We start from the raw sequence: 13,676 nt of genomic DNA, 5'->3' as shown, positions 1-13,676 counted from the left end.
GATGGCCAGACTTTAGGATGAGGCCGACAGTGTCATCCATCCAAAAGGGCCGTTACAGGACACGTACCTTCGGCCAAGGCCCTTCATAGGGGCCAGATACCTCCTCTCCTGGCTTCTCACGCAACTTCCATCCCCTGCGGCCAGCCCTCCGGGCAGCTCCTCACCCTGAAGCACCGTCCGCTTGCCGCCTGACAGCACTCCAGCCGCAGCGCAGCTAGGCACATCCCTCCCCACCGCCCCCGGCCCAGGCGAGGCCGCGCCGCCGGATCCGGCCCCCGCCGATCCTCCCCTCCCCGCCCCGCGGCGCTGCAGAGCTCCCCGCCCTCAGCCTTCTTTCAGCCGCCATCGGCCGCTGCGGCATCCACGGGGCTGTGGGACCGGCGGCTGCCTGCCCCACACCCCCGCGCACGGCTCGGCTGCTGCGGCCCCTGCGGGCTCTGGGACTCGGCCCTGAGGCGAGCGCGGTGAGGCGAGGACTCCCCGCCAGGCCCAGCTCCGGTGGCGCAGCGATGCCGGCAGCCCGCTGCGGGCCCCGCCGGGCCGCCCTGCGCCCGCTACATCGTGGCGCCCCGTCTGTGCCGGGCCGCCCCCCGCTGGGCACCTTCTCCGCCCCGCTCGCCTCCTCCTCCCACGGAGCCACCCTCCTCCTCCGCCCCCTCTCCCTTCCAGCCTCCTCCCCGCCCTTCCCCGCACTCCACGCCGGTGCCGGAGCCGCGCGTCACTCGGGCTCCAGCCCCGCCGCAGACATGGCGACACTGACAGCGGTCCAGCCGCTCACGCTGGACAGAGGTAAGCGCGGCCGCTGCCGCTTCCCGCTGCCGCCGGGCCGCCCGGCCGCCCTACAGTCTTGCGCCGTGCCCGGGGGCCGCCGCGGCGGAGTCGGGGGTCTCTCCCCGCAGTCCCAGCGCGCCGGGAGCTGCTGCCGCGGCGGCTCTGCCGGCAGCGCCGGCTCCAGCGGAGGGCAGTGGGGAGGCGCCTCCCCGCGGGGCTCAGGTGGGTGTCAGGAGAAAGGCTGAAATGGAGGAAATAAAACTTTGTCCGGGCATGGGATAGCGCTGGCATCCCTCGGTATGTGGCTCCTCTGCCAGCGTTCCGCTCCGCGCCGCTTTGCGGGGCGCTGGGAACCCTCCTCTGTGCCCCTCACTCCACTGCTCCCGCCCCGCGGGGCTTCCCCTTGGCGGCCCCGCGATACCGGCCCCGCCGGTGGCTCGGCGGTGGTTGCTCCGTGGCGGGGAGCCGGCCGTACCGGCAGTGAGTTGGGAGCGCGCACCTCGAGAGGAGAAAGGGCGTTTGGTGTCTGCCTGCTTCGTTCTAGGGGGCTGGCGAAGGGGCGAGGAGTGTGAAGAGGTCAGTGACTGTAACTTCCCCGTTCGCTGGCGTTGGTGATGTTCCCCAACCTTGCAGCGCGTCTGTGTATTCTTGTAGACAACTACTCCTGTAGTCCGGGTATGGAGAGCTGCTGGTGCTTTGCCAGCCTTGACAGTGTGTCAGTAACCTCACCAAGGTAATGCACGAGGGTGCTGAAATCTTGAAGTTATGTTTAAATTCAACTTTTAGCTCCAGGCTGTAAAAATTGGCTCTCTCCCCTGCAGTGCCTTTGTGCCCTTGATAAGGCTCTGCAGAAATGTTATTAGATTTCTGTGGATTACTGAGGAGAGTAATTTACCGTTCTGATTTGGTTTGCTCCTATGGCTCCATCAATTAGAGAGGCCGAACAGCTTCTGATACAGCATCCTGAGCTGTCAGGGTGTCCTTCTAACTTGCATCCAGAGCCTCCGAGAGGCTCCCAGCTCATCTAAATCATGCAGTCTTGAATCATGCATGATTGAGGCAAATGCCTTTAGAAAAGGTTTTTAATTTTTTTTTATTTTATTTATTTTCTGGAGGATTAAGATGGGCTTTTGAAGCAAGATGGAGAGCTTCTTGCTGTAAAATCTGTGCAAAAGAAACCTGATGAACTCTGTTTCAAAATGGTAAAGGAGAGGTAGGTACCTTTTCTGGAACCTAATTGAGAGTAAGGCACCTCACAAAGTACTCTAAATACAGTTTGCTGGATGACTCAAATTCCAACATTAGTAGTGGAGGAGAATCTGAAGTTATTTTTAGTGAAATAACAAAGTGCTTTAAATTAAACGGCTCAGAAATCCAGTGTGTAATCTACAGTTTCACCCTAATACTGTTTTCAGTAAGCGGGACAAATCTATTTCCTGGCAAAGGGTTGAACAGATGGCAATCCATTAGCAAACCTGGCTTTTCAAAGGAAGTATTACTATTTCAGAATTACACATTTCTTTTCATTAGTAAAACTGTGTTTTAAAAAATCCACGGTACACAGAGATGCAGATGACTCCCAATTTTAATATAAGCATCTGTTATCAGTGTCCAGGATATGTCTAACCATTTGGCAGGGGTGCCAACATCACAGTCCCCTGGTTGTCATCCAGGGCTGATATTAGTGTGAGAGAGATAAAACGTTGCTGAATGATAGGATGTGACGTGCAAAAGGAAAATACAGACAAAAAAAAAAAAAAAAGAAAAAGATACTGCACCTGGCTTGCAGAAGGCTATTTCGTCAGAAGGATGCACTTCATCATCTGTAACATGTTGCTGCTATGTCAACTGAAGAGGGTGGGCTGAAGCAACCCCAGAAGCAATTATACCAAGCGCAGTGCTTCCAGGTATTTCCTCTGTAGTATTTCTTTTACAGAAGGAAAGTTCCATATGGTGAGATTTTCCAGATTTCAGTTGGTTCTATTGAAACAGATACAGCTATGTTTACTGTCACTATGATTTGCACAGATCTGGTGTGATTTAGGCACAGCCCTGAAAAGTCTTGCACACTCATACTCGCTTTGCCATGTCTCATGGAGAGCTCAACACAGCAAGGAAACAGCAGACGTTTTGGGAGACTTGCCGTTAATAACCTTGCATTACTGGGGAAATTGTTGCTTGATATCCATCCAGGAAGTGTTCTGCATTTCCGCTTGCTAAGGGGTCGCTGAAATAGGTACATACAGGTACGTATAGGTACATACATCATATAGCTACACGTCAGAAATCTGAATTACATTCTGACACGATCTCCTCCTGGATAAAACATATATGCTGTATTCTAGTAAGGAGATGGGAGCTTTCTTAAAGCCTGACATAAATGGCATTCAAACCTGTATGGTAAAATGAATTACCATTTAAAGGTGAAGGGCATGTTTTGTGTGAATGATTGAAAGCCAATTACATTCTGGGAGATTACTTCAGTTCAAAGCACAGGAATTAATTTCCTTAATTCCTGCCATCATGTGCCTTTCTACCTGCTCAAATGTGTGCAAGTTCCATTAGGGCTCTTTAATATGTGGAACAAGTTCACAAAATAATGGAAATTTTAATCACTTACAGTTTAATCTCAAAGGCTTTGCCTGACCTTTGTGTGGTGCTCTGCTGGGAGGAGAGGCAGGAATCAGCAACTGATTCAGGAAGGAAACAAAAATGGATGGACCTGTGTGTGGGTACCACTTAGGGAGGGTGGTCCCAGCATTTGGGACCTTTGGAAGGGAAAAGCTGCCTGACACCTGCCTGGTGGGTGTCTTCTAACAGCCAAGTAAGTCTCTCCATAAAAAAGAGCACCCTTTGTCATCTTTACTGCAAATGTGTTGCATCCTGAATCTGTACCACCCCATGAGTAATCTCCAGTGTCCATCAGAGTTAATTGGAGCAATTATTTATGTTGATTCAAAGCTTAAACCCTAAAAGTGTAGGGAACTTTACCTTGTTCCAGGTTGAGATGGGAAGTTACTACGCTTTCATAAAATGATGAGCAAAAAAAAGTAAGGTTGGGTTTATTTTTCTGTTTGTTTTTTTTTTTCCTTTTTCATTTTATGTTCAGGGTTATGGTTTTTTTAAGTATGTTCCCAGCTTAATTTACCTCCATTAAAAAAAAATAAAGTGGTCGCTGAAAACCAAAAGGGAAATGTTTAAAAACACCTGTACACTTATTTTTCACATATACCACAGGTCTGTCTGTAATAAGAACGTGGTTGACACTGATTTTGGTCACATCTCTGGTTGCAGTTAGTTGGCATTTTCCAACAGTATTTATTTATATTGGCATACCACTCGTCACATCTTGCATCTTGTCCTTCTCTATATGGGCCAGGCAGTGCCGCCTTAGCCTCTCCTCTCAATGTCCTTTGTCTTCCACAGAGGCATTGCCTTAGCCTACCCCACAATCCACAGTTGCTGCCTTCCCCTTCATTGTCCAAAGCCCCACGTGTCCCTTGCATGCTGTCTTCTGTTGCCTTGCTCTTCTCAAAGCTTCAGTGCAGTATCTCTGTGCATTGCTCATAATCCTATCCATTTTCACTGTTCAACAACCCAGTTTTCTCCTCTAATCCTCTTTCTTCTTCTGTCCATGACCATCAGCACCTCACCAGCTTGATGCTGTCTCAAATGCAGCATACACATCCAGCATCAATATTCTGCTTTTCTCCAAGTGCGGCGTCATCTTGTCCAGCCAGCTAAGCTCCCTCATGGTTCTCCGAGGTCCTCCTGTGAGTTCCTGTGTGCTGTAGGTACACATTGTGAGCAGTTAGAAATTAAAGGAAGCTTGTTGTGGATGGGGTCACTTAAAGGGTGTGTTAGGACAGCCTGATGGAAACATTTTCTGCAAGTACCATTACACTCCCAGAAAGATGTTGGGAGAGAATAGAGTGCTGTGCTTCCCTTGGCACTCATTTCAGGAGTGATATGGAGGTCTGCAAATTGAAGCAGACGTCTTTCTAGCTATGCATAATAGATGTTCCTCTCTACCTGAACTTTCTTATTTTGCTAAACGACTGGCAAATTTTTCATAAAGCTTATCTTACTTTGAATTTTACTTGTGCTTTTCTTTCCAAGATGAAAATCTGCTTTGAAAGAAAACTGCTCAGATTGTTGCAAAACCTCAGTCCCGGTTCTTGTCTGCACAGGACCAGGAAAGCGGCAGCTTCAAAAGGGCACTTTCAAAAGTTCTTGTTTTTGAAAATGTTATACAATTAGCCTGTGCAAAGACCGTCTCATGATTAAGAGAGAGGGAATATCTTTTCATGTGAAGAAGGGCTTTCAACTGTCTTTTGTTAATAATCCATGACCTATTATGTTTTTCCTTATATAGTTACTATTCATGTCACTGATGGTTTCACGTCTTCATGTGACTGAGAATAAAACAAGAAATTTGAATAGGATGAATATACAGTGCCGATATTTTAATCCCTGTGAAGTTTCATCACAAGTTCATAGCTATTGGCTATTGACAACCAAATTTCTCTCACTTTCAAGTATGTCCTTGGAAACTGGAAAGACTTGTTGCTGTTTGGCTGTAATGTAGAAGTAAATTCTCTTGGGCTTTTATGAATGCAAGCAAATAGTCTTCCAGTGGAGTGGGTGTCCCAAAACTCCCTGAAAATCTTTTATAAAGCACCATGTTCGGTAATGATAAATGAGAGTACGAATGAGCTTGGAATTTCCATTGGCTGTTAGAGGTGGCAGACAGACTGTCAGATGTGGTAATGCCTGACCATTAATATACATTGGTACTTGCTAGAGTAATCCTTCCTTCCTCTTCATCTCCTCTTGTCATTTTTCTTCTCATTACATCCTCATAGCCTACATGAATGGGGATTTTTTTTCCCCATCTGTGCCCATATGTGTGTATATAACAGAAATTTTATTGAACATAAGTTGTGGTAGATTGTGCATATATTAGTATAATATATATAATACTGGAAAAAATATATAACGTACTCATCAGGAAAGGAAAATCAGGTTCATAAAGTGTGAAATACAGTCCTTGACAGAGGAACAACATAAGGCCAGATCTCTCACATGGGATGAAGCCCTGTGGAGCAGTGCTAAGCGATGTGCTGCTCCCCGCTTGGCTCCCTGTCTGTCACAGGGATATCTTCTCGTGTTTCAGCTTAGCATGCTAAAATTGCGAACTGCTTTGGCAAGTGCTTCATGCATTAAGTCTTAACGTTTCTCTGTTTGGTATGCCAACTGAGGACATATAAATATCCAAACACATTCTTCCAAGAAAGAAAGAAAAAAAAAAAGGCCTATTGTTTGTAGAAGCAGAAAAAAGTGACAATTCTGGTCACAGTCTGAAATGTTTGTTTTTTTTTTTTACATCAGTGTTTCAACATTTATTAGATTTTTTAAAATGCGTTCTTATGGAGGGATGGATTAAAGTAGCCAGAATAAGCTGGTGATTTATGGGTGGTGACTGGGATGTTTTGTGAGGATCCATGTAGTCAAAACGTTGGTTAGTTAAGTGTGCAGTTCAGCTCTTGGAGCACTGGAGCTGGAGTAGGGGCAAGTACCTACTTACATGTCATCTCTGGGTTCCATAAGCAGTGTAAAAATATGTGGTTTGAAAACTTAAATGCACATGTACAGCTTAAACGTCCCTGGCAGTATGGGCCTGACCCAGAAGAGATGCCACCATGTGCCCCAGCAGCCAGAAGAGGTGTCACATTTTGGAAGTGTAGAGGGGGAATTACCTTAAATTTCCAGTCATGTTTCCTTCAGAAACACGGAACTAATAAGGCAGATGCTGGTTGTGTGGTCAGGAAGTGTTTGTGTGGCACCTTTGAAAGAGTAGCCAGCCTTGTGGCTGACCAACAACCATGCAGGGACTTACAGACTTCAGTTTCAACTGATGTCCAAGAGACATTTGTATAATTACAGAAAAAAGGATTAGCCTCTTAATGTAACTGTAGGTAAACAGTTTGCTTAATTCCATCATAGTGCTTGAGTTGGACCCTTCTGATGATGTTATCAGACAGAAACTTATTTTGAAAATGTGACAAATTATCAGCTTTGTGCAGAGCATAATTTGTCCTTGGAGTTTACTGTTTCAGGACATGTACATGCCCATCACTCATTAAAATAGCTGACTCTCAAGCAAGTGCAAAAAGATACAAATGCAAGCTTTTGGCTGACCTGTGTTACTCAGATACAATGTTCTTGTAGGTAATGCAATAGAAATATGAATTGTAAAAAGCCATTGCTTTTAGTTAACTTATTAGAAGCAAAAATAAGAGAAATTGAGGATTTTTAGAGGAAACCAAGCAAAGGCACATAGATTTTTGAGAAGCATGTAACTGTAAATTTGAAAGTCTGTTTTCCATAACACAGGGCTAATATGTTTCAGATATGCATTTTTGACATTTATAAAGTAATACTTACTAATGTGCTGTAAATGGTATGTGCATGTATAAATCCAGGCGTTTTCAAAGTTAATCTCAGTGAGTTTAATCTTGAGACATTTGCTGGAGAGTCAGCCTCTGAATGAGAAACATTCAACTGCTAATTCTCTATTCTGATGAAAAAAAATTGATTTAGAATTGCACGTTTACATACTAACTTTTTTTTTCCTGAGTATTTAAGCCACAAGCTTGGATCATAGATATGTTAAATATGGAGGGAGGTCTATGTACATATTTGGAAACTTGTTTTACCAGGGACCAAAATGGGGTGGCTAAATAAACCTTAAGTTTCTCAAACGCAACTCAGCAGGAACTGCATACAGCTTCTCATAATGCGTTGTTACCCTAGCGCTACTTCATAAGAAGAAGAGAAAAAATCTGGATTAGAAAACCGTGTCTTGAGAAGAGATTAGAAGAGAATTGTTCTTTATTTGAAAGATGGAATACTGAAATATCCATGAATACATAGAGCAGCAAAGCATTGATTTTGTTTCTGTATAAACATGGATAATTGTTTAACGAAGAGTGTTGCCCAAAATAGGCTTTAGATTTATTTCTTCTGAACCAAAAATTAGATTTTTACAGGTTCTTTTCAATAAAAGTATATGTTTAATCACTAATCCTTCCCATCTGCTGACTCCTTCTTTTTCAACCATGTTTTCGGAAAAAGTGTAAATCTCCTAGACCTTAAGGTATCAGTCGCTCTACGATCAGTTAAGCACTGGGGAAGAAAGTGCTTGAAATAGGTTAGATGAATGACCTTGGCCATCAGCAGCAGTCTTAGTCCTCAGAAATTTATGTACCATCATCTCTTAACTTATCAATAGATTTGGCAGCAGTGTTTTTGTTAAATGGTATTTACTGAATCAGCACAGGAACAAAAGGATAACATAGCTGTTCCTTGTTACACACAGAAACTTGTGTAACAGACCAGAGAAACTTGAAGAAGGCATGGTGGCTTTAAAATCTGTGAAGCAGTCTTTGGAAAAAGAGCTGGTTTATGTTTGATCCCCTCTGAAGCCTGCTAGTCTTGTAACCAAATAGTAATAGCTCCAGAGTTTCTACTAATTTATCCAGCACCTTTTGCATCCTAATGGTACAGCCATGTCAAAGTATGCCAGGTATGCTCCTTGTATCTTAGGTAGATAGATACCTTGTGAAATCAGGCTGCAACCTGAGTTCCAGATCTCCTGCGCCTATTCTCAACGTCATTCCACATGTAGGACACCAAGGAACAGTACCGCAAAGGAGAGTGGCAGTGCGCTCTCTGTTTCTCAGAGGGGTTTTCTGTTATTTCACAGAAGCATAGAATGGTTTGTATTGGAAGGGACTTTAAAGATCATCCAGTTCCAACCCCCCTGCCATGGTCAGGAGCACCTTCCACTAGACCTCGTTGCTCAAGGTCTGGTCCTTCAAAGTTGTGTTTGTAAATTGCAGTTGCAGTTCAACATAGACACAGCTTTCTTCTATGATCATATTTGTTTCAAAGTTAAAAGTTAACAGTGGTTAGGTGTTGACATCTACCCACAGCATATCTGTACTGTGTAGTTTTGCAGGGATTTATTAACAAAGGATTTTATTTGTGTTACTTTCTTCTCCTGTGTCCTGGGTTCAGCAGTAGCAGTCATTTTTCCCCTTCTTGGTAGCTGGTGCAGTGCAATGTTTTGACTTTCAGCTCGGGAACAGAGCTGATAACAAGCGATGTTTTGGTTTGGCCAAGGACTTTGTGAGCCTCATGCTCTGCCAGGGAGGAGGGGAAGCCAGGAGGAAGCAGAGACAGGACACCTGACCCAAACTGACCAAAGAGGTATTCCATACCACAGCACGTCATGCCCAGGATGTAACTGGGAGTTAGCCGGAAGGGCTGGGAGACTGAGGGGTTGGAGGAGGTATCGGTCGGAGCTTGGTCGGGCTGGGGGGGGGGCGAGTTATCGGTCGGCTGGTGGTGAGATGATGTATTCTCTTCCCTTGTTATTTCCTTTATCATTATTATCATTGGTGGTAGCAGTAGTGATCTGTGTTATACCTTAGTTACTAAACTGTTCTTATCTCAACCCGTGGGAGTTGCATTCTTTTAGATTCTCCTCTCCGTCCCTCCGAGAGCAGGGGGAGGGCAAGAAAAGGGGGGGAAGTGAGCGAACGAATTACCTGACTGGGTTTAAACCACGACATCCTGTTGTAGCTTTTCACATACGCACTTTCAAAGAGCAGGGTTTTTTTCTTTCCTGAGAAATTACTAGTATGTAGCCAGCTACCAGAGGGATTCAAACTGAAAAAGCAATTTCCTTAAATCCACTAAAATTGAGGAGAGAATATTAACTCTCTTCTTGTTACATGAGCCTGCCGATAGTCATATAGCTATGTTTATGTAACGACTACATTGCATCCATTGCATTGCACAAATGCCATCATTTCACTGTTGTCTCACCAGAGTCTCAAACCACCTAGAAAAACAGATGCTAAAATGGCGATGCTTGACTTCAATTGACAATTGAAGTCAATTGTATTGTCACTATGTACCGTTGCCAGTAGCCCACAGCCATGTTTCTCATCTTTCTGGTAATAACAGAAAAAGATTTAAGACTAAGATTAGCTGGAGAGATAAGAACTGAGGAGAAGCAGCAGGAGACTCTAGTAATGACTGAGCAGAGAAGAAAGTGTGAGTTACTGCTTTGGCTCAAACACGGTGCCTATTGTGAAGGAGAATTAACATCCCTAAGTTAACCTTACCTCCCTTTGCGAGACACCTGTTGGGGCCTTTTTTTACCTCTTCATGTGTTCTTTCCTGCCAACAAAAATCTCTCTGATGCAAACTAAAATCACACACAGTGTGGGAAAAGCATGAGGTTGCCCATATGGCCAATGCTGTTGTTTTGTGATGTGCACATAGGACACATAAATACTTGCTTTTGCTTAGGCAGGCTTGCAGAAGAAACAAAAACTGTTTTAGCTGAAAAAAAACCCAGATTTTCATTCTGTTTTTCTTTGTTCAGGCAAGCTTATTCCTTGTCATTATTTCTACTTCTGCTTCTCTTAGTCAATTTTTTAATTCCTTCACTGATTTTAGTGTTTTTCTCTGTATGTTTGTAGTTTACAATACAAGAGCAGGCATTCTGTTAAATAGGGTCCTTGGGGTATTTAATATACCAGCCTTTTTTTTTCTTTTAATATCTGGGATCTGAACCTCTGAAGTGTTTACATCTGTAGTTCCAGCAAAGTGTCCAGTGTGCTTTTGTCTAGTGTTTAAAGCCACTCCACTCCAGTATGGTGAGTGGTGTCTGCTCAGATGTAACTGATCCTACAAGATCAAGTGATGCTGTAATCAGGAGACAGATGTGGCTGGAGGAGAATTACCAAGGCATCTCTTTGCAAGACATCAGTGGCTCCATGAGGCAGTAGACAGCTTCCTTGCTTTCACGTAGTTCAACTTGTAGGAACTTACATCATTAAGGCCAGGTCTATTCACTATACTGAATTTCTCAGGGAGTTACAGCTTTGCTTCAAAGGATTTGCTTTTTGCATTTCATAGTTTCAGGAAGTCAGACAGAACACCATTTTATAGGTGCTATGTAGGCAAATACCTGCTTTAAACACCTGTCTCTCAGTTAAAAAAAGGCTTACAGAAAGACTGAGAATTACAATAAATGACACAAAGCCTGAAACTACAAAATATCCTGCTTCTTGCAGGAAACGGGTTAATTTTTTATGTAAGGAATTAATAAATGCTCATATGTTCATTATATATAATACATATTTATTTGAATACAAAATAAACTTTTAAATGCATGTTATCCTTTTTATCATAATTTTAGCCAACTGCCCCAGTCAAAAAATGGACCAGAATCATGTCTCATCTGTTCTATTCAGTAGTAAGTGGTTAGCTATAAATCATAGTTATGATCACAAAGATCAGATATAATTAAGCAATATAAAGTCAAAATTACATACAAAGGGGGGGAAGGAATTTTACATTCCTTTCCCCTTTCTCTGCAGCTCATGCAGCAGAAAAAGTATGACATTCTCTTAAGTACTGTGTTCTTAGATGCCATCATTTTCAATAGTCATCTATTCTTTGCATTTTCAGCTTTATTTTCTAATCTTTTCTCTTAAAGGATAATTTGGTAACTTGTTTTCACACCAGTGCTACATTCAATACCTTCTATACAAAAACAGTGGGTGCTGTCAAACGTAAATGGTTGGTGTATGTGTAATTTCTTGATTTCTCACAGATGGCAAAATCTTCTAGTGAAAATTTTCAAACTCATTTATTACCTTCTTATCCTGATTGCTTTAGAAATGGCAATGAGACTACTGATTTGGAAGAATAAAAAAATATATCTGTTTCAAAATGATCAGATTTTAAGGTTAATTTTAAATGCCTGTCTTTGAAAATTCTGAATTGCATTATTACTCTTCAGGCTTTAGATTAAGCCAGTGAAACTCATTGAAACAATCCTGAATTACCCATTAATTCAAACTCTACTGTTATTTAATTTATTGTTATTCTTTTAAAAAGCAACAATAGAAATGTGACAGTTACCATGCTGCAAGTATCTCATGAGCTCTGAATGGCTTTAGGAGCTCTGTAAATCCATCTCTCTCACACACACACACATATGCGCACACACAAGCAACCAAAGTCTGAAAATTGCTGACAAAGATGCATCTGTGATGTCAATTATGTGAAGATTTCAAGGGAAAAATGAGGACAGGATCTATCTACCTACAGCAATGGATATGCTAAGAAGATTGACCAAAGTAAAGCAAATACAGTTCTCTCAGTTGGCCTTTATGGTAAGTTAAGGCTTTGAAAATCTCTAGCTGAAGAGAATAGAAATCACTAGTTAAGAGAGTGGGAAGTGGGGGAGAAATTACTCAAAATACTGTAGACATTGTCAGGTTCAGAGAACAGAAAGGAGCATGTTTTTTTCACTTAAGGGAACCTGCCTTTTGAATTTTGCATTTGAACAAGCTAAGCAGAGTATTCAGGAGCAGTATGCCTCAAAACAGCAATACTTAAGTATTTCAGGCAGAATGCCTGAAACAGCAGAAGTGACTGAAATTGCTAAGGAGAACCTTGAAGGGCTTTTGTGCTCTTGAAGATGCTGGGTGGAGGGGTCTCCCCACAGTTTGCTGTCTGTGTTTGAATCCCAGGTGGCACTGCTTTCCTTGCAAATAGCTTGTGTCCTTTCTATAAGTTATTTTGCAAAATGTCTCAGACCTTTGCTGTCATTTTGTGGTGTTGCTGCCAAAGCTGCTGGGAAGACTCATGGTACATAACACTGCCATGGCTTTTGTGTGCAACATCTGGGTCACAGGCTCTGTGTCAGTGAAACAGAGAATTTGGGTGTCTGTGGTGAACCTGAGAAGCTACAGCCACACAGAACCCAAGTGCAGGTCAAACACATAGAAACATATAGACCGGAACATGGTCTGATGAGTAGCCAGAGGAAATGACTCTGCCCCAGACAGTGGAGGAATGTATTTAGAAATCCATGGGGGTATGCCATTAATGTCACTGGGGGCGGGCATCTCACATCAGGCAAAATAAGACAGACAAGAGATATAGTCAGTCATATTTCAGAGTCGATTTTGCTCATACATTAAGAAAAAAAATCTATAAAATCATTGGCTAAGGCATTTTTAAAAGCTTTTATTAAAAACCACATTAGTCTGCCTGCTAACAACCGTTCTTGTTAGATGTGTTTTGAAGTATGATGTCTCCTGGACCACATGAAGGTAAATTTGCATGAGTCATTCGCTGTATATCTGGTCAGTAGGAGTAGGTTTCATCATGCTGATGTAGATGTCTGATATGTAGGATGCAGGCATTTACATCTGAGCCAATCATGGAGTCTCCCTTTCTAGTCAACAAAGGGAACAGGCACTCCCAGCCTATGATTCATCTCATCTAAAATAGGTCAGATGAATTGTAGCCTCAAAGCATCTGTTTTTCCTCATTGACTGTAACAGCAGTATAGGGTGAGTCGTTGAGCTGTCGATGTGTACATCAGAAGTGTGGTGGATTGAAACCCTCATCACGAGGTGAATCATGAGACTTCTGTATGATTGTTCTTTGTTATGTTTATTTGTGCATTCATAGTACTGGTTAGCCACAGGAGTGTAAAGTGCCACAGCATTAAACCTATAACTGCTACCCATATCATCTTAGAATATGAAAGCACTGATAGTAGTATTCTTGCTATAATTAATTTGAATAGACCTCACAGACACACACTATAGTGTTGAATGCTACCGCTCTTCTCTGACAGCTTAGCTCATTGCTCCCTGCACATGAAGTCTGATTTACCATGGTGAAGTACACCTTGATGCTTCCCGATTAGTGTGAAATTTTGGGCAAGACAAACGTATTAATTTAAATGGGAAAAAAAAAAACAACCTGCTCTTTGCCTCAGTGTTTCTGAACTCTCCAGATTA

At 43.0% G+C, this 13,676-nt stretch overlaps 1 protein-coding gene across 2 annotated transcripts in view; it reads left to right on the top strand.

Annotated features, from left to right (window-relative positions):
• Positions 1-301: 301 nt before the first annotated feature.
• LIN7A (lin-7 homolog A, crumbs cell polarity complex component) overlaps positions 302-13,676 on the top strand; it is a 50,476-nt gene continuing 37,101 nt past the window's right edge. Inside the window, exon 1 of one of the 2 annotated variants that reach the window (XM_062613843.1) lies at positions 302-789. In XM_062613843.1, the coding sequence (XP_062469827.1) occupies positions 510-789 (280 nt within the window). In that variant the 5' untranslated portion in view covers positions 302-509. The remainder of the gene's footprint in view (positions 790-13,676) is intronic. The other variant, XM_062613842.1, reaches the window with a different exon arrangement.

This window comes from Pezoporus occidentalis, unplaced genomic scaffold (assembly GCF_034315485.1).
Source record: "Pezoporus occidentalis ecotype Australia unplaced genomic scaffold, CSIRO_AGI_Poc_V1 ctg17, whole genome shotgun sequence".
In the NCBI taxonomy this organism is placed as follows: Eukaryota; Metazoa; Chordata; class Aves; order Psittaciformes; family Psittacidae; genus Pezoporus; species Pezoporus occidentalis.
The sequence above is the reverse complement of the archived record's forward strand: the minus strand, read 5'-3'. Positions and strand labels throughout refer to the sequence as shown.